The 18,432-nt window shown below is 41.7% G+C and overlaps 1 protein-coding gene across 1 annotated transcript in view; it reads left to right on the forward strand.

The window, feature by feature from the left end:
- The first annotated feature begins 508 nt into the window (after positions 1–508).
- LOC124000167 (ceramide synthase-like) overlaps positions 509–18,432 on the forward strand; it is a 42,516-nt gene continuing 24,592 nt past the window's right edge. Inside the window, exons 1-2 of the mRNA XM_046306357.1 lie at positions 509–1,237; positions 16,618–16,704. Coding sequence (XP_046162313.1) covers positions 1,116–1,237; positions 16,618–16,704 — 209 coding nt within the window. The 5' untranslated portion in view covers positions 509–1,115. The remainder of the gene's footprint in view (positions 1,238–16,617; positions 16,705–18,432) is intronic.

Raw genomic sequence — 18,432 nt, forward strand, 5'->3', positions numbered from 1 at the left:
TACAGTAAGAGTGGTCTTCTAAAACAGAATTACAGTAAATTAAAAATGATCAGGGTGAACTATGCCTATATGGGCAGCACAGGTCCGCTACTGCCTAGATGGCGCTGTCTTGCGGAATGCGCCTTGTCCACATTGCTTGTAGGGTGTCTGCACCGTCATGAATAAGAGCACAGATGGAACAATTAGACATATATTTCAGCGGATGTGTAAATGTGAAGCAGCAGCTTGGCGTTTCCACACACTACCAAACATATTAGTGAGAGGAAGTCCAGTGGCCAGTAGTGGGACAAGATGGAACAAGATGGATTTTGGCTGACATAGCACATTTTGTAATTGATCTCAATACAGTTTTCTGATCCCAAAACTATAATTTGTTACAAACAGTAGACTAAGTTTTCTAGACTTTACCTTTTGCTGAAGTTTTTTAAAAATTGCGTTGTTTAGAAGTGCAAAAGGAATTGATTTATTGCACACGCGCATGGAGAAGGCATTCCCTATCGGAAATATGCAAATACAGCTAAAACGCGCCAATAGGATCTTGCTAGCTCGTGCTTGAGTCTGCCCACCTCCTTGCTTGTTCTGCCCACTATGACTCATTTGAAACGACAGGCTGTGGTCTGTCTTGGTTAAGTTATCCACATCTTTGATAAGCGAGCGCTTGTCGAGTCGTTGATAGTTCGCAAAGCAAGGTACCCCAACTCGGAGAAACCGACGCGTAGGTCAAACCTTGCCTCGGTTTAATTCACATATGTATTATTTTTTCCCCTGTTTTTTTTCTGGTAGAATATTCCCAAACCTCGATATTAAATTGTATTCCGCGGCATGTAGTTAGCGTGCTGTCTAACGTTACCGGCTTTGCGCCAGGAGTGAAGACCAATCAATCACCGGGTACCTTCGCTAGCTAGGTTGTGTGTACAGTGTGGTGTTGCTGAGGCAAGGGAAAAAACGCAGCGGTCACCGGTGACTGGATCTTGTGGTGTGAGCACTAATGCTGTCTAGCAAACACGGCGAATCCCAGTCGCCGGTGTAAAACGCGGTGTGTAAAATACATCTTGCAGCCCTCGACCCATATTATAATAATAGATAGGTCGATAGATAGTGGGAGAAGCGCAAGGATGTTGCAAGTGCTGGCTTGCGGCGTCGTAGTTTTTCCCGGACTCTTCTTCGTCTTTCGGAGGGTACTCCCGTCCATTTTCAAACAGTGGACCGATGCAGACGTTGTACTGGTCAGCGAGAGGTAATTATTATTATTTTTATTTTTCCAGATGGTAAACGTTTAATCCTGGACATAGCTGGTCCAGCAGTAGCTGGCCCTAGGAGGCTATGCTAGCTAGTACGGCCATGCAAGCTGATACAACAAATTGCTGAGTCTCGAGCTTGCCGTGGGTTTTAACCGAATTAGCCACAGTTGCTATTTCAAACAGTGCTGAAAGATATTAGATTATAAATTATGCTTTTGTACATTTCATATGTCGTCATGGCCATTGTCGTACCCGATAATGTTATTGTAGGCTGCGTTATCATAACGGTGGTGGCTAGCCCTGTGAATTACAACATAGTAATACCATGGCAATATTGCTGCGTCTTGGTCAAAATTACACAATCACATGCGCAGGGGTGAGTTCGATGCTCATTTGTACCATGTCACTCTCTAGCTAGTTGATAATTCCCCTTCAAACTCGATCGCTGTGGTGGCTGAGTTATGCAATGTAAAATGCTGAACTACAGTATACTGAGCCGATCGCTTGGCCTTAATCACGCTCCTATTAATTCGCTAATGCTCATCTAACGGAAAATGCATTTCTTAAACGCATGTGTTGATGCCTCGGGGATACATAGCTAAATAGCTAGCTCAGTAACCCCGTGAAGTCAGCCTTGAATGCCTCACCAGTTTGATTATGTCACATATTCCGATAGCGGGAGAAGCTATCGGGCTTTTTCTGGCTGCAATAACGTAGACTAGGTTACAAAAAGACAACTAATGTTATCATGAATGCCCATCGGCAACGTAATTAATAGTTCATTCATATACGTTTGTTTTACGATCTCTTGGCCTGCTACTGTATGTGTTGTATTTGTTTTACCTGCCCGTTAAAGTGCCAGTGGGTCAGTGAGCATCTGGAAAAGCTGCAGTGTGCTGCTCCTTCTGGCGGTATATTAGGCAGTGGCATTTAAAAAAATACAGATTCTATAACAAGATTAGACCAGACCATTTCTCGTTCCACATACTTTCATATATATAGTGTATGTGGACACCCCTTCAAATGATTGTATTTGTCTATTTCAGACACACCTGTTGCTGACAGGTGTATAAATTTGAGCACACAGTCATTACAATCATTATCAGTATGATAGCCTTACTGAAGAGCCTAGTGACTTTCAACGTGGCCAACAAGTCAGTTCGTCAAATTTCTGCCCTGCTAGACTTGAACTTGACTGGCCTGCACAGAGCCTTGACCTCAACCCAATCGAACACCTTTGCGATGAATTGGAACACCGCAAACACTGCGAGCAAGGTCTAATCGCCCAACCTCAGTGCCCGACCTCACTAAGGCTCATGGCTGAATGGAAGCAAGTCCCTGCAGCAATGTTCCAACATCTAGTGGAAAGCTTTCCCAGAAGGTCATGTAGTATATATCCCCTCTATATTGTTAAGTAGAAGAATGGTATTGACATTTGTAATGAACAATAAACAGTTTTATTCTCATTTGCCCCAACTCCCCTCAAGACTGTTGTGAACAGCATTCGTCTGGGTTTGTGTCACGTGGGTAAAGTGGTGTTTTGTGGACAATTTCATTGTGGTGAGACTGATTTCACTTAAAATGTATGCCAAACCATTTGCTTTTTTACAATGTTGTTGATCCATCCTCAGCTTTCTCACATCACAGCCATTGAACTCTAGACATTTTTATATCACCAATGACCTCATGGTGACATCCATAAGCAGTTTCGTTCCTGTCCTGTAGCTCAGTTCAGAAGGACTACAGCATCTTTGATGTGTCTGGGTGGCTTAATACATAATCCACAATGTAATTATTAACTTGACCATGCTTAAAGATATAGTCCGTGTCTGATTTGTTATTGTTACCCATCTACTGATCACTGCCCCTCTTTGAGGCTTTCGAAAAGCTCCCTGGCCTTTTGTAGTTGAATATGTGCTTTAAATTCAGTACTTGGCTGGGGGACCTTACAGTTGTTGTATGTATGGGGGACAACAAAAAAAAGTCCTATTATTTCACCCAGTTATGTGATTTGTTATGACAAAAGTTTATTTCAGAACAAATTTAGCCTTGACTAAGCAAAATGGGTGAATACTTATGCAACTACTATTTGAGTTATTAAATTAGTATTAATTTGTCAAAAGTTAGATTATGTACATTAGGGAGTATTTTGTGTAGATCGATGACAAAAAAATACAATTAAATTGTTCAATCCCACTTTGTAATGCAACAAAAATGTTTAAAACAAATAAGTTAATGGAGATGTAGACTTTCTATATAGACTCTTAGCTTTCATTTGAAACCCATTTTCACATGTTGGTGCTCATGGGTCCCTTTACATGGAAATGACCGTATCTCCACCTGCAGTGCACCATGTGTGTGGGACTGATGTGAAGGCCTCCTCCTATTGGTGTGTTCAGGCAGGATAAGCCCAGGTCTTTCCATCATGGGAAGAACATAAGATCACCTATGTAGCCACTCTGTTCGTAGCCATGCTTAACATAATAATATAGGCTTCATATGAATTATAATATGGTCATTTTGTCAACATGCTTATCCAATGAAACATACAGTTAAAGATGGATAGATACTGACCAAAAGTATGTGGACACATGCTCGTCGAACATCTCATTCCAAAATCATGGGCTTGTTGCTTCGAGGCCGTTGGGATCTTGTTAGCTAGTGTTGTAACCGAGGACAGATGATTACTTCACGCTTCATCACTGTGGTCCCATTTCTGTGAGCTTGTGTGGCCTACCACTTCGCGGCTGAGCCGTTGTTGCTCAGTCATTTTCACTTCACAATGACAGCACTTACACCTGACCAGGTAGCTCTAGCAGGGCAGGAATTTGACGAACGGACTTGTTGGAAAGATGGCTTCCTGTGACGGTGCCATGTTGAAAGTCACTGGGCTTAGTAAGGCCATTCTACTGCCAATGTTTGTCTTTGGAAATTGCAGGGCTGTGTGCTAGATTTTTATACACCTGTCAGCAATGGTGTAGGGGTGTCCACATACATTTGGTCATGTGAGTGTGTTCAGTAAAGTAAAAAGAATGATACACTCATAGCAGTCAATACAAACTGAAATCATTGCGCATACAAAATATGGTTGATTTAAGAGGTTGACAAAATACAAAAATGTATAGAAATTATACAATTATTAATAGAGGTTCAGCGATCTTAGTGACTAATTAATGAACAGAGGTATGGGATAGGTGACCTTCTGTATTGTTGACTTTTGGATTGTCAGTTGATTTTGGCTGCGGGAGTTCCTACCTGCTGCTTTGTTTCGGTCAGGGGTAGATAGTCTCTGAATGGAGAGTTGAGGAGGCTGACAGCGAAGTCTGCAGAGCTGTGTCCTCCTTTTCAAGAAGCCTGGGTAGGGACAGGGTCAGTAGTGCCTCAGTATAACTGGAGTATCCTCCTAGGATGATGCGGCATGCATGCTCTCTTCTGAATATGCTCCGGGTCATCAGACTAGGCCTGGGTCCATGAGCTGCAGCATATTCCAGGGTGGGGCATATGTAGCCGGTGTTAATGTTCATCAGGTCTTGTGGCGCATTGAATCTTTTAAGGTAGAGTATGGGGAAAAAAGTGTTTTGCTGCACTTAGTTACCATAGATGCAACCTGCTCACTCCATTATAGGTCCTTTTGCACAACTATTTATAAAATCTAAACATTATTACACACTTGGAGCTCGTGCTCCACAATATGTGGCTATTGGCCAATGCAGGAATAATATAGTTCTAATAACATGGTTCTTTTGTGAACACTTGTATCCAATGAAACATACAGTTAAGACGTATTCATTAAACTATATGTGGTCATTTATTTTTTTAACCTTTATTTTACTAGGCAAGTCAGTTAAGAACAAATTCTTATTTTCAATGGCTGCCTAGGAACAGTGGGTTAACTGCCTGTTCAGGGGCAGAACGACAGATTTGTACCTTGTCAGCCCGGGGATTCGAACTTGCAACCTTTCGGTTACTAGTCCAACACCACTAGGCTACCCTGCCGCCTGATGGGGGAAGAAATCGATAGTTGCATGTCACACTGTTATTTTGGATGATATTCTATTGATACTTTGACTCCGTATTGATTTGTAAAAATAATCAGTTTTTGCTTGGTAGCGTTAGCTAGTGCTAGTCAGCTGTAGCTGTACCAAATCTCTTGCATTTTTCATAATCTAGCTGGTTCTCCAGCTTCCTTTTTTAAATAGTGAGCCAACATGTTTTCAACGCTTTTATTTCCATGACTGATCAAAACTAATTTTCTTATGCTCTTGTAACAGATGTGATCGTACTTCTTAACTCCCTTGCATTGTTTTTTTAAAGAAAGGAATGCTCAGCCAGCAGTCCCAGTTGATTGGTGTTTATTCACTTGACTGGGCTTTTTTAATCAAAGAAAACAATTACAAAAATAGTATAATATACAATAGGTATAAATACCTAAAAATAGACAAGAACATTTAGCTGTGGAGGACAACTGTATTACCCTCCTGTCTGCAGCAAGACCAATGGCATACACCTTATTGATATGAAATCTCAATTAACCAATATAAATACATAAACGTTGAAATACATTTGTTTAGTGGCAAGTGGAAACAACCAACCTTGTTACACTCTTCTCTATCTACAGCAGACACATACTGAACAAAAATATAAACGCAAACATGCAACAAAATATTTGACTGAGTTACAACACCCCGTGTCAAGACGATCCCACAGGTGAAGTAGTTTGTTGTGGAAGTCCTCGGCTGGCATGGAAACATGTGGTCTGCGGTTGTGAGGCCGGTTGGACATACTGCCAAATTATTTAAAACGTTGGAGGCAGCTTATGGTAGAGAAATTAACATTACATTATCTGGTGGACATTCCTGCAGTCAGCATGCCAATTGCATGCTTCCTCAACACTTGAGACATCTGTGTCATTGTGTTGTGACAAAACAGCATATTTAAAGTTGACTTTTATTGTCCCCAGCACAAGGTGCACCTGTGTAATGATCATACTGTTTAATTAGCTTCTTGATATGCCACACCTTTCAGGTGGATGGATTATCTTGGAAAAGGATAAATGCTCACCAATATGGATGTAAACAAATTTGTGAAAAAATAGAGAGAAATAAGCGTATTGTATGGAAATTTTCAGGGATTAAAAATAAAAAATAAACTCATGAATCATGAGGACCAACACTTTACATGTTGCACTTTATATTTTTGTTCAGCGTAGTAAGCAATATGTTTGGAAGATCAAATCGCAATAAAATCACAGTATTGAATAACAATACATATACGTATTGGGATTCTATGGTATCGTGATAATTTCGTCTCTTGAGGTCCCTGTCAATGCACAGCCCTAATATGTATCTATTATTACTTTTTGTCTTACTTTCCATTTCTCTATTTTCTTTCTCTCTGCACTGTTGAGAAGGGTCTAAGTATTTCACTGTTAGTCTACACGTGTTTACGAATCATGTAACAAATAAAATTATATTTGATATGTGGCTAATACAACAACTAATTCAAACCCACAGCTCTGCAATTCCAAGCACCATGCTCCTCCAGCCAACTGAACCACACTCTCTTGGGCCATTTTCACATTTGTTTAGAAATCACTGAGTTGATTCGGGGATTGTTCCCTCCACAGTGATTGAGAGAGCCATGGTCACATCGTTGCACCAGAAGGCATTTATCTTGGTTGCTTCAGCTGCCCCATTTCTGCTGTTAGAATGACAGTTCTCTTCAACTATTGGAACCAATACTTATAAAGAACTGATGTTAGCACAAGATGGAGGGAAAGTTGGAGCATAACTAACAAAATTACAGTTAACAAAAATGTATGCCTAATCAAATTACATTTTATTTGTCACATGCGCCAAATACAACCTTACCGTGAAATGCATGCTTACAAGCTAGAGGTCGACCGATTATGATTTTTCAACGCCGATACCGATTAATCGGCCTATTTTTTTAAATTTATTTATTTATTTGTAATAATGATAATTACAACAATACTGAATGAACACTTATTTTACCATAATATAATACATCAATAAAATACATTTAGCCTCAAATGATGAAACATGTTAAATTTGGTATAAATAATGCAAAAAGAAAGTGTTGTAAAAGTGCAATATGTGCCATGTAAAAAAGCTAAGGATTAAGTTCCTTGCTCAGAACATGAGAACATATGAAAGCTGGTGGTTCCTTTTAACATGAGTCTTTAATATTTTCAGGTAATAAGCTTTAGCTTGTAGTTATTATAGGAATTATAGGACTATTTCTCTCTTTACCATTTGTATTTCATATGCCTTTGACTATTGGATGTTCTTATAGGCACTTTAGTATTGCCAGTGTAACAGCATACCTCCCGTCCCTCTCCTCACTCCTACCTGGGCTCGACCCAGGAACACATCGACAACAGCCAGCCTCGAAGCAGCGTTACCCTTGCAGATCAAGGGGAACAACCACTCCAAGTCTCAGAGCGAGTGACGTTTGAAACGCTATTAGCGCTTACCCCGCTAATTAGCAAGCCATTTCACATGGGTTACACCAGCCTAATCTCGGGAGTTGATAGGCTTGAAGTCATAAACAACGCTGTGCTTGCGAAGAGCTGCTGTCAAAACGCACGTAAGTGCTGTTTGAATGAATGATTACGGGCCTGCTGCTGTCTACCATCGCTCAGTCAGACTGCTCTATCAAATCAGACTTAATTATAGCATAACACACAGAAATACTAGCCTTTGGTCATTAATATGGTCGAATCCGGACACGATCATTTTGAAAACAAAACGTTTATTATTTCAGTGAAATACAGAACCGTTCGGTATTTTATCTAACGGGTGGCATCCCTAAGTCTAAATATTCCTGTTACATTGCACAACCTTCAATGTTATGTCATAATTACATAAAATTCTGGCAAATTAGTTCGCAGCGAGCCAGGCGGCCAAACTGTTGCATTATACCCTGACTCTGCGTGCAATGAACGGAAGAGAAGTGACACAATTTCACCTGGTTAATATTGCCTGCTAACCTGGATTTCATTTAGCTAAATAAGCAGGTTTAAAAATATATACTTCTGTGTATTGATTTTAAGAAAGGCATTGGTGTTTATGGTTAGGTACAGTCGTGCAACGATTGTGCTTTTTTCACAAATGCTCTTTTGTTAAATCATCTTCCAGTAAAGTAGAGGATGCCTAGTTATTCTTTAAGTGCTTTCCTCACCAGCGTAAATAAGCATACCAACAAAAATGAACCAGGAACAGATATATCCCTTTGTTGTGTATTGATATTCTAGTTTTGTCCCTTTAGGGCACCTGTAAACCCCCCTTGCTTACCTACGTTGAAATGCATGGAATGTTCTAACTGTTAAACACATTAAACAATGCCCACGTTAATTTCTACTCCCGTCTCATGTCCTGTCCATATATTAGTTCTATAAGTTATACAGTGTGCCATACAACAAAACTGGCGACGAGGAAGAAACGTTCTCACGTTTGGGCTCATTATCTTTGTCAAAGTCTGAGTTTTTCCCCGCTGTAGAAATACGCAAACAAAACATGGAGCTAGCCAGTCAAGTGATGCTAGCTAGCTTTTGATGTCACAGCAACGAGATCCTCAATGGATAGGAAGAGTTTCGCTGCGGAAAAAAAGTGAAGTCATCATGAGTTAAAATAAGAAAAAAGGATCTAGGAGTAATGGACTGTCTGAAAAGTGTGAGAAAGAAAAATAAACCAAAAATGTCTGCCTTGGTTGGAAATATAGGAACATTTTATGAATCTGTGGAACAATGGAGTTCTTACACAGAATGTTTTGAGTACTTTGTGTTGGCAAATTAAATTATAGCAGAAGTCGTTGTGCCAACATTTTTTACTGTTATGGGAGGAAAAACATTCAATCTACTGCGCAGCCTAGTAACGCCTGAAAAACCTGGTGATAAATCATATGATGAAATTGTGGCTACCTTAAAAGGACATTCTCCCAAACCACTGATAATTGCAGAGAGATTCAGGAATGGGCTGTTTTGAAACCGTTATCTGAACACTGAATTTGGGCGGTCAATAAAGGATCACCATTTATGTAGTTTGATTGCTTTTACCAAAGTCAAATAGATTTTTAATGAATACATTGCTGTCTTTGAAAAATGTTGATGTAATTAAAAAAAAATCGAATGATATTGAGCTCAAAAGATGGCCAATGATTAAACAGAGCAGTAGCTGAGTTTCTGGCTGGGTCAAGTGCCATTCTGTGACTTAGGCTAATGTGCCTTATTTTTTTGCCGTGGTATCGAGTATCGTGATGGTATCGAAGTCCAAATTCTGGTATTGTGACAACACTAATAAATACTAGATAGATGGATAGATACTTTATTGTCCATAGGAAAGAAATGATAGGCCTATTAAAGCTGCAATATGAAACGAAGGTCTGTGGAGAAGGGTGCGAGCCTCCGGAGCAGCAGGTCTCAACAGGAAATGGCTCTGTGTGCCTTCTCCCTCTTTTGACCTAGCCTGGAGTGAGACTACTGTACTGCTAAATACAATCACCTTTAATCATTTGGAAATTGAGCGATTCATAAAAGGCGTGAATAGCGAGTGGCTGTGGTTAAGGGTGAAGGAATGTGATTTCAAGCATATTGCCAGAGATGCCAAGATCTGTCAAACTAAGCCGGAAGTTGAGTGCCTGGTTGAACAAGCCCTTCATCCACATTTTAAAGGCGAACTCCTTGGTTGTGTCTGAAATAGCACCCTATTCCCTTTAGTGTACTACTTTTTTACCAGGGCCCATAGTGGTGCAATTTTGGTCGCAGCCCATATGAAATATAATTATTTGGTGTTTTAATCCTTGAATTTGTGCAGAATGAATGGTGGTTAGATTTGTGATGGGCAATCCATATCAATTCTCTGCAGTGCCTGTCAGTCACACCCGCCCGTTATGTTCCCATTGAATTGGCCTTGAGTCCAAACTGAATGTCGCTATATTTTACTAGCATTTTATTTCCTTCACTATAAGGATTAAGTCTAGAGCTGCTCCAATAGGGGGGCAGTTGGACAGTCTAGAAAGTAACTGGTCCAATCGTTCTCCTCTAAGAAACGATGTGCTGGTTTAGCTCTGTCAATGGAGAGACAGGGTTGGGGTCTATTCGAATTAAGGTCACCCAATTCAGCAATTCATTTGAATGTATGATTCAAAAATTGGAAAAAATGTTTGAAATATATAGCTTCTCCTTTTCAGTTTATTCAGAAGTCATTGAAAAGTAAATGCCTCTTATGATTAATTGGAATTTCAGTTCACTTCCTGAATTCCAACTGAAGACACATTTCAGTTGAATGCATTCAACTGAAAACTGACTAGGTATCCCCCTGTCCCTATCTGAATTGACTTACTCTTATTATTATTATTATTTTTAACTCCAACCCTGGTTAAAGCAGAGGTCCCATAGCTTTCAGAAATATGTGTTTTCAAAATCCTGACTATAAAAAATAAAAATAAATCTGTTCTTAAACATTTTATATTCCTTTCCTGTGTGGAAAAACACAGATTTGGGTATTATTGCAACTTCTGTGAAGATGATCCAATCGCTGACCATTTGCATAACATCCCACATTACAGATATTGGGTGCAAATGTTTTCAATAAAAGGCAGGCCCCCGAATGAAAGGGAGAAGTGAAACTGAGTATTCCATTCTCTTATATGTGAATCACACCTCTCAGAAATATAGTTAATAGAAGTTTGCAGACCAAGACCAAAGGAAATACCAAATGGAACAGCAAACTGATGAAATGGGTGCTTATCTGTTAGCCTACCACAATTGCTTGAGGCAGGATGTGGAGTAGGCTACCCTGGGTAAAATGCTTACATCCTTAATTTCCCTGAAGAAAAATTACTCTGTCCATTTGCAACTTGTGTAGTGACATTCCTACTTTAGAAAACTGAGGGTATGAGGATGCTGTTCTCCCTATTATTTGCTTGTCTCTCATCGGAATCTAACATACATTGGCAAAGTTGACAGCTTTTCATTTGACTATTGCCTGTAAGTACTGTAAATACTGTTTCTGTTTATTAACATATTTCTACTTCAACTTGTATTCATGAGATGACAAGATGGCACCGACAGAGATGGTAGCCTCACTTCAAGGAAACTATGCAGTAATGAGTTTTTTAAATATATTATTTCTTACACTGTTAGCCCAGAAAATCTCAAGTGTTATTACATACAGCCAGGAAGAACTATTGGATATAAAAGATACGTCAGCTTACCAACATGACCAGGAATACAACTTTCCCGAAACGGATCCTTTGTTCGGACCTCCACCCTGGACATGGGATCTGATCCCAGAAGCCGACCCAAAACAACGCGGTCGGCGCAAGAGAGGCAGATGGAGCGGCCTACTGGTCAGACTTAGAAGGCGAGCACACCAGTCACCGCTTCCGAGCATATTACTTACCAATGTCCAATCTTTAGACGACAAGGTGGACGAAATTAGGGCACGAGTTGCCTTCCAGAGAGACATCAGATTTTAACATTCTCTGTTTCATGGAAACATGGCTCACTCGGGATATGTTGTCAGAGTCTGTACAGCCACCCGGTTCTTCATGCATCGCGCTGACAAACAAACATCTCTCTGGTAAGAAGAAGGGCGGGGGTGTATGCCTTACGATTAACGACTCATGGTGTAATCATAACAAACAGGACCTCAAGTTCTTTTGTTCAACTGATCTAGAATTCCTTACAATCAAATGCCGACCGTATTTTCTCCCAAGAGAATTATTTTCGATTATAGTCACAGCCATGTATATCCCCCCCCCCCCCCCCCCCCCCCCCCAAGCAGATACCTCAACAGTCTTGAAAGAACTTCACTGGACTCTTTTGTAAACTGGAAACCATATACAGTTGAAGTCGGATGTTTACCAAGTACATTTAAACTTTTTTACATTTACATTTAAGTCATTTAGCAGACGCTCTTATCCAGAGCGACTTACAAATTGGTGCATTCACCTTATGACATCCAGTGGAACAACCACTTTACAATAGTGCATCTAAATATTTTAAGGGGGGGGAGGGGGGTGAGAAGGATTACTTTATCCTATCCTAGGTATTCCTTAAAGAGGTGGGGTTTCAGGTGTCTCCGGAAGGTGGTGATTGACTCCGCTGTCCTGGCGTCGTGAGGGAGTTTGTTCCACCATTGGGGAGCCAGAGCAGCGAACAGTTTTGACTGAGCTGAGCGGGAACTGTACTTCCTCAGTGGTAGGGAGGCGAGCAGGCCAGAGGTGGATGAACGCAGTGCCCTTATTTGGGTGTAGGGCCTGATCAGAGCCTGGAGGTACTGAGGTGCCGTTCCCCTCACAGCTCCGTAGGCAAGCACCATGGTCTTGTAGCGGATGCGAGCTTCAACTGGAAGCCAGTGGAGAGAGCGGAGGAGCGGGGTGACGTGAGAGAACTTGGGAAGGTTGAACACTAGACGGGCTGCGGCGTTCTGGATGAGTTTTTCACATTACCTGACATTTAATCTTAATAAAAATTCTCCCTTAGGTCAGTTAGGGTCACCACTTTATTTTAAGAATGTCAAATGTCAGAATAATAGATTTATTTCAGCTTTTATTTCTTTCATCACATTCCCAGTGGGTCAGAAGTTTACATACACTCAATTAGTATTTGGTAGCATTGCTTTTAAATTGTTTAACTTGGGTCAAATGTTTCAAGTAGCCTTCCACAAGCTTCCCACAATAAGTTGGGTGAATTTTGGCCCATTCCTCCTGACAGAGCTGGTGTAACTGAGTCAGGTTTGTAGTCCTCCTTGCTTGCACATGCTTTTTCAGTTCTGCCCACGTATTTTCTATAGGATTGAGGTCAGGGCTTTGTGATGGCCACTCCAATACCTTGACTTTGTTGTCCTTAAGCCATTTTGCCACAACCTTGGAAGTATGCTTGGGGTAATTGTCCATTTGGAAGACCCATTTGCGACCAAGCTTTAACTTCCTGACTGATGCCTTGATATGTTGCTTCAATATATCCACAACATTTTCCTGCCTCCTGATGCCATCTATTTTGTTAAGTGCTCCAGTCCCTCCTGCAGCAAAGCACCCCCACAACATGATGCTGCCACCCCCGTGCTTCACGGTTGGGATGGTGGTCTTCGGCTTGCAAGCCTCTCCTTTTTTCTCCAAACATAACGATGATAATTATGGCCAAACACTTCAATTCTTGTTTCCTCAGACCAGTGGGCATTTCTCCAAAAAGTACGATATTTGTCCCCATGTGCATTTGCAAACCGTAGTCTGGCTTGTTTATGGCAGTTTTGGAGCAGTGGCTTCTTCCTTGCTGAGCGGCCTTTCAGGTTATGTTGATATAGGACTCGTTTTACTGTGTATTTAGATACTTTTTGTACCTGTTTCCTCCAGCATCTTCACAAGTTAATTTGCTATTGTTCTGGGATTGATTTGCACCTTTCGCACGAAAGTATGTTCATCTCTAGGAGACAGAACGCGTCTCCTTCCTGAGCGATATGACGACTGTGTGGTCCCGTGATGTTTATACTTGCATATTATTGTTTGTACTGATGAACGTGGTACTTGGAAATTGCTCTCAAAAATTAATCAGACTTGTGGAGGTCTAAAAAAAGAAACTGAGGTTTTGGCTGATTTTCTTTTGGTTTTCCCATGTCAAGCAAAGAGGCACTGAGTTTGAAGGTAGACCTTGAAATACATCCACAGGTACACCTCCAATTGACTCAAATGATGTCAATTATCCTATTAGAAGCTTCTAAAGCCATGACATAATTTTCTGGAATTTTCCAAGCTGTGTAACGGCACAGTCAACTTAGTGTATGTAAACTTTTGACCCACTGGAATTGTGATACAGTGAAATAATCTGTCTGTAAACAATTGTTGGAAAACTTGCTTGTCATGCACAAAGTAGGTCTTAACCGACAAGCCAAAACTATAGTTTGTTAACAAGAAAAATTTGGAGTGGTTGAAAAACGAGTTTTGATGACTCCAACCTAAGTGTATGTAAACTTCCGACTTCAACTGTGTCCTGAGGCTGCTTTTATTGTAGCTCAGGATTTTACCAACACTAATCTGAGAACAAGGCTTCCTAAATTCTATCAGCATATCAAATGCTTGACACAAGTGGGTAGCATTCTGGACCATTGCTACTCGAACTTCCGCGATGCATACAAAGCCTTCCCCCGCCTTCCCTTCAGCAGATCTGACCATGACTCTGTTTTGTTGCCCCCATCCTATAGGCAGAACCTAAAACAGGAAACACCCGTACTCAGGTCTATCCAATGCGGTCTGACCAATCAGATTCCACGCTTTAAGATTCCTTCAATCAAGTAGACTGGGAGATGTTCCGGGTAGCCTCAGACAATAACATTGACGTATACGCTGACTCGATGATTGGGTTTAATATCATGTGCATCGGAGATGTTGTTCCTTCCCACTGACTTTTGAAACCTTCCCTAACCAGAAACTGTGGATTGATTGCAAGCATCGATTGCAAGCATTCGCGCTAAACTGAAAACCCTAACCCCTGCTTTTAATAGTGGCAAGGCGACTGGAAACATGACCGAATACAAACAGTGTAGTTATTCCCTCCGGAAGGAAATCAAACAGGCAAAGCATCAGTATAGAGACAAAGTAGAGTCGCAATTCAGCGGCTCAAACACGAGACGTATGTGGCAAGGTCTATAGTCAATCACAGATTACAAAAAGGAAAACCAGCCCCGTCACTGACATCTTGCTCCCAGACAAATGAAGGAACTTACTCGCGTTGAGGACAATAAAGTGCAACTGACACGGCCCTTCTACCAAAGCCTGTGGGCTCTCCTCCTCCGTGGCCAACGTGAGTAAAACATTTAAACGTGTTAACCCTCGCAAGGCTGCCGGCCCAGATGGCATCCCTAGCCTAGCCGCATCCTCAGAGCATGCGCAGACCGGCTGGCTGGTGTGTTTGCAGATATATTCAATCAATCCCTGTCCCAGTCTTCTGTCCCAACATGCTTCAAGATGGCCACCATTGTCCTTGTTCCCATTAAAGCTAAGGTAACTGAACTAAATGACTATCGCCCCGTAGCACTCACCTCTATCATCATGAAGTGCTTTGAGACTAGTCAAGGATCATATCACCTCGACCCTACCTGATACCCTAGACCCACTCCAATTTGCTTACTGCCCCAATAGGTCCACAGATGATGCAATTGCCTGCATACTGCCCTATCCTAGGAGCTCAGAGGACCCTCGGAGTGTGGTGTCAGGAAAATAACCTCTCGCTCAACATCAACAAAATAAAGAAGATGATCGTGGACTTCCGGCAATGGCAGAGGGAGCATCCCCCCCCCCATTCACATTGACGGGACAGTAGATGACCGACTAACTGAAATGGTCCACCCACTCAGACAGTGTGGTGAACGGAGCGCAACATTGCCTCTTCATCCTCAGGAGGCTGTCACCTAAAACTCAACTTTTACAGATGCACAATTAAGGACATACTGTCGGGCTGTATCACAGCCTGGTACGGCAACTGCACAGCCTTCAACCGCAAGGCTCTCTTTAGGGTAGCAGCCTGGTACGGCAACTGCATAGCCTTCAACCGCAAGGCTCTCTTTAGGGTGGCAGCCTGGTACGGCAACTGCACAGCCTTCAACCGCTAGGCTCTCTATAGGGTAGCAGCCTGGTACGGCAACTGCACAGCCTTCAACCGCAAGGCTCTCTTTAGGGTAGTGCTGTCTGCACAATGCGTCACATGGGGCAAACTACCTGCCCTCCAGGACAACTACAGCAGGAAGGCCAAAAGGTCATCAAGGACAACAACCACCCGAGGCACTGCCTGTTCACCCTGCTATCATCCAGAAGGCGAGGTCATTACAGTTGCATCAAAGCTGGGACCGAGAGACAGAAGCTCTTTTTCAGTCTGAAGGTCATTAGACTGTTAAACAGCCATAACTACTAACATTGAGTGGCTGCTGCCAACATACTGACTCAAATCTCTAGCCTCTTTTAATAAACTGATTTAATAAAGGTATCGCTAGTCACTTTAAATAACGCCACTTTAGTAATGTCTACATACATTACTCATCTCATATGTATATACTGTATTCTATACCATCTTGCCTATGCCGTACGGCCATCACTCATCCATATATCTATATGTACATATTCATCCCTTTACATTTGTGTGTATAATGTAGTTGTTGTGAATTTGAGATTTCTTGTTAGATTTTACTGCACTGTCGGAACAAGAAGCATAATAATTTCGCTACACTCGCATTAACATCTGCTAACCCTGTATATTTGACCAATAACATTTGATTTGATGAACAAGCTGTTAATTGCAGTGAATCTAAAGCTTCTCCTAAAATGTAACTTTCTATTTTGAAACATTTCTTATCCTTCTCAGGCTGGTGTCCTCCATCCACGCCATCATGGCCACCACGGCAGGAGTCATCGTCGTGTTGGCATGCAGCGGTGACGTCATGACTGACAGGTAGGTCAGCTAGTAACAGACTGGGACAAGTTCCTCGACTCGGGTGCTCCAATCAGTGCGGCCGAAGAAGTCATGTTTTCTTTCTGTCTGCATAGTTGTTTTTTTACGCTACACGGCAATGCTTCATGCAAGCAGTATCAGGACCACAAAAGCAAGAGCTTCTTATTGGATACGTGCCTAATGAACACACCATGACCTCCCTCACTTATCATCTTGCCGTTTCTTCATACCTAATTACAATGGTAAGTTGTGGTCTGAACAAATCACCTCGGTTTTCCACAGAGCTTATAGTGGGCTTAATTGCCGCCCGCTATCAGTGGTTGAGTGAACTCACTCAGGCTCTACCTAGGGTGGTATGTGTCTGTTAACAGCTGGTGCGCAATCTATAATATTAGGGAAGTATCAAGGTTCTGCTCACCCGAGTTAGAATAACTAATGAATAACCTCATTTCTACCAGCATGCCATGTGCAACTAGAGGCAAAACTCAAAACTTTAATCCACACACACAGGCTCATACAAAGTTCTCCATTTGGCAAATCTGACCATAAATCTATCCTCCTGATTACAAGCTAAAACCTAAACAGAAAGTACCAGTGGTCAATTAAAAAGATGGTGCTATACTACAGGACTGTGTTGCTAGCACAGACTGGAATATGTTCCATCTGATGTCATTGAAGAGTTTACCACATTAGGTACCGGGCTTCATTAAAAAGTACATCAATGACGTCGTACGTACATATCCCAACCATAAGCCATGGATTACAGGAAGTATCCGCAATGAGCTAAAGGCTAGAGCTGCCGCATTCAAGGAGCGGGACTCCAATAAGAAATCTGCCTATGACTTCCGACGCCATCAGAGGTAAAGCGTCAATACTGGAGTAAGATCGAATCCTACTTCACCGGCTCTGACGCTCGTTGGATGTTGCAGGGCTTGCAAACTATCACGGATTACAAAGGGAAACTCAGCAGCGAGCTGCCATGTGACACAAGCCTACCAGACGAGCTAAATGCTTTCTATGCTCGCTTTGAGGCAATCAACACTGAACCATGCGTGAGAGCACCAGCTGTTCTAGATGACTGTGTGATCATGTCTCCGTAGCCAATGGGAGTAAGACCTTTTTAAATAGGTTAACATTCACAAGTCCCCAGAGCCAGATGGATTACCAGGTCGTGTATTCAGCTGACCATCTAGAGAATGACGTGTCAGCAAAAGCCTGCATTGACCTTGTGTTTAGCCAAGCTTACAGCAGCTAGCTAGCATAGCCAGCTACAGATATCACCACGCTATCTTATCTAGCTGATATTTCTGTCAAATCATTTATGGCAGGAGCCAGTGTCTGGAATGTGTTTCATAAGATACTTGTTCTACAACACCTTGCTATAAAATTAGCTTGCAACTTAGTTTTAACGTTTCATCATGTCATGTAAATACATGTTACCATTGAAACCGTGTCAACTGTGAGTTGAATGCCCAGTCTAGAGTCAGCTCAGCTGTCCTACATCACAATGTTCTATAATTGGCTAGTTTTGTCTCATCTCTCCTTATGTCTGCTGTTAGATCTTTCCCGGGGGACAAATCCCAGAACTAGTATCTCTACAGGTGTAGGTTACATGTGGACATTGCACAAACATCGCCCAGCTTGTAGTGTAGATCCATTTATCAACTAAAAATGTATCTGTGTGTTTGTTACAAAGACACATTTTTATGCTGCAACTATCATATTGAT

Source organism: Oncorhynchus gorbuscha, linkage group LG16 (assembly GCF_021184085.1).
Source record: "Oncorhynchus gorbuscha isolate QuinsamMale2020 ecotype Even-year linkage group LG16, OgorEven_v1.0, whole genome shotgun sequence".
Lineage (NCBI taxonomy): Eukaryota > Metazoa > Chordata > Actinopteri > Salmoniformes > Salmonidae > Oncorhynchus > Oncorhynchus gorbuscha.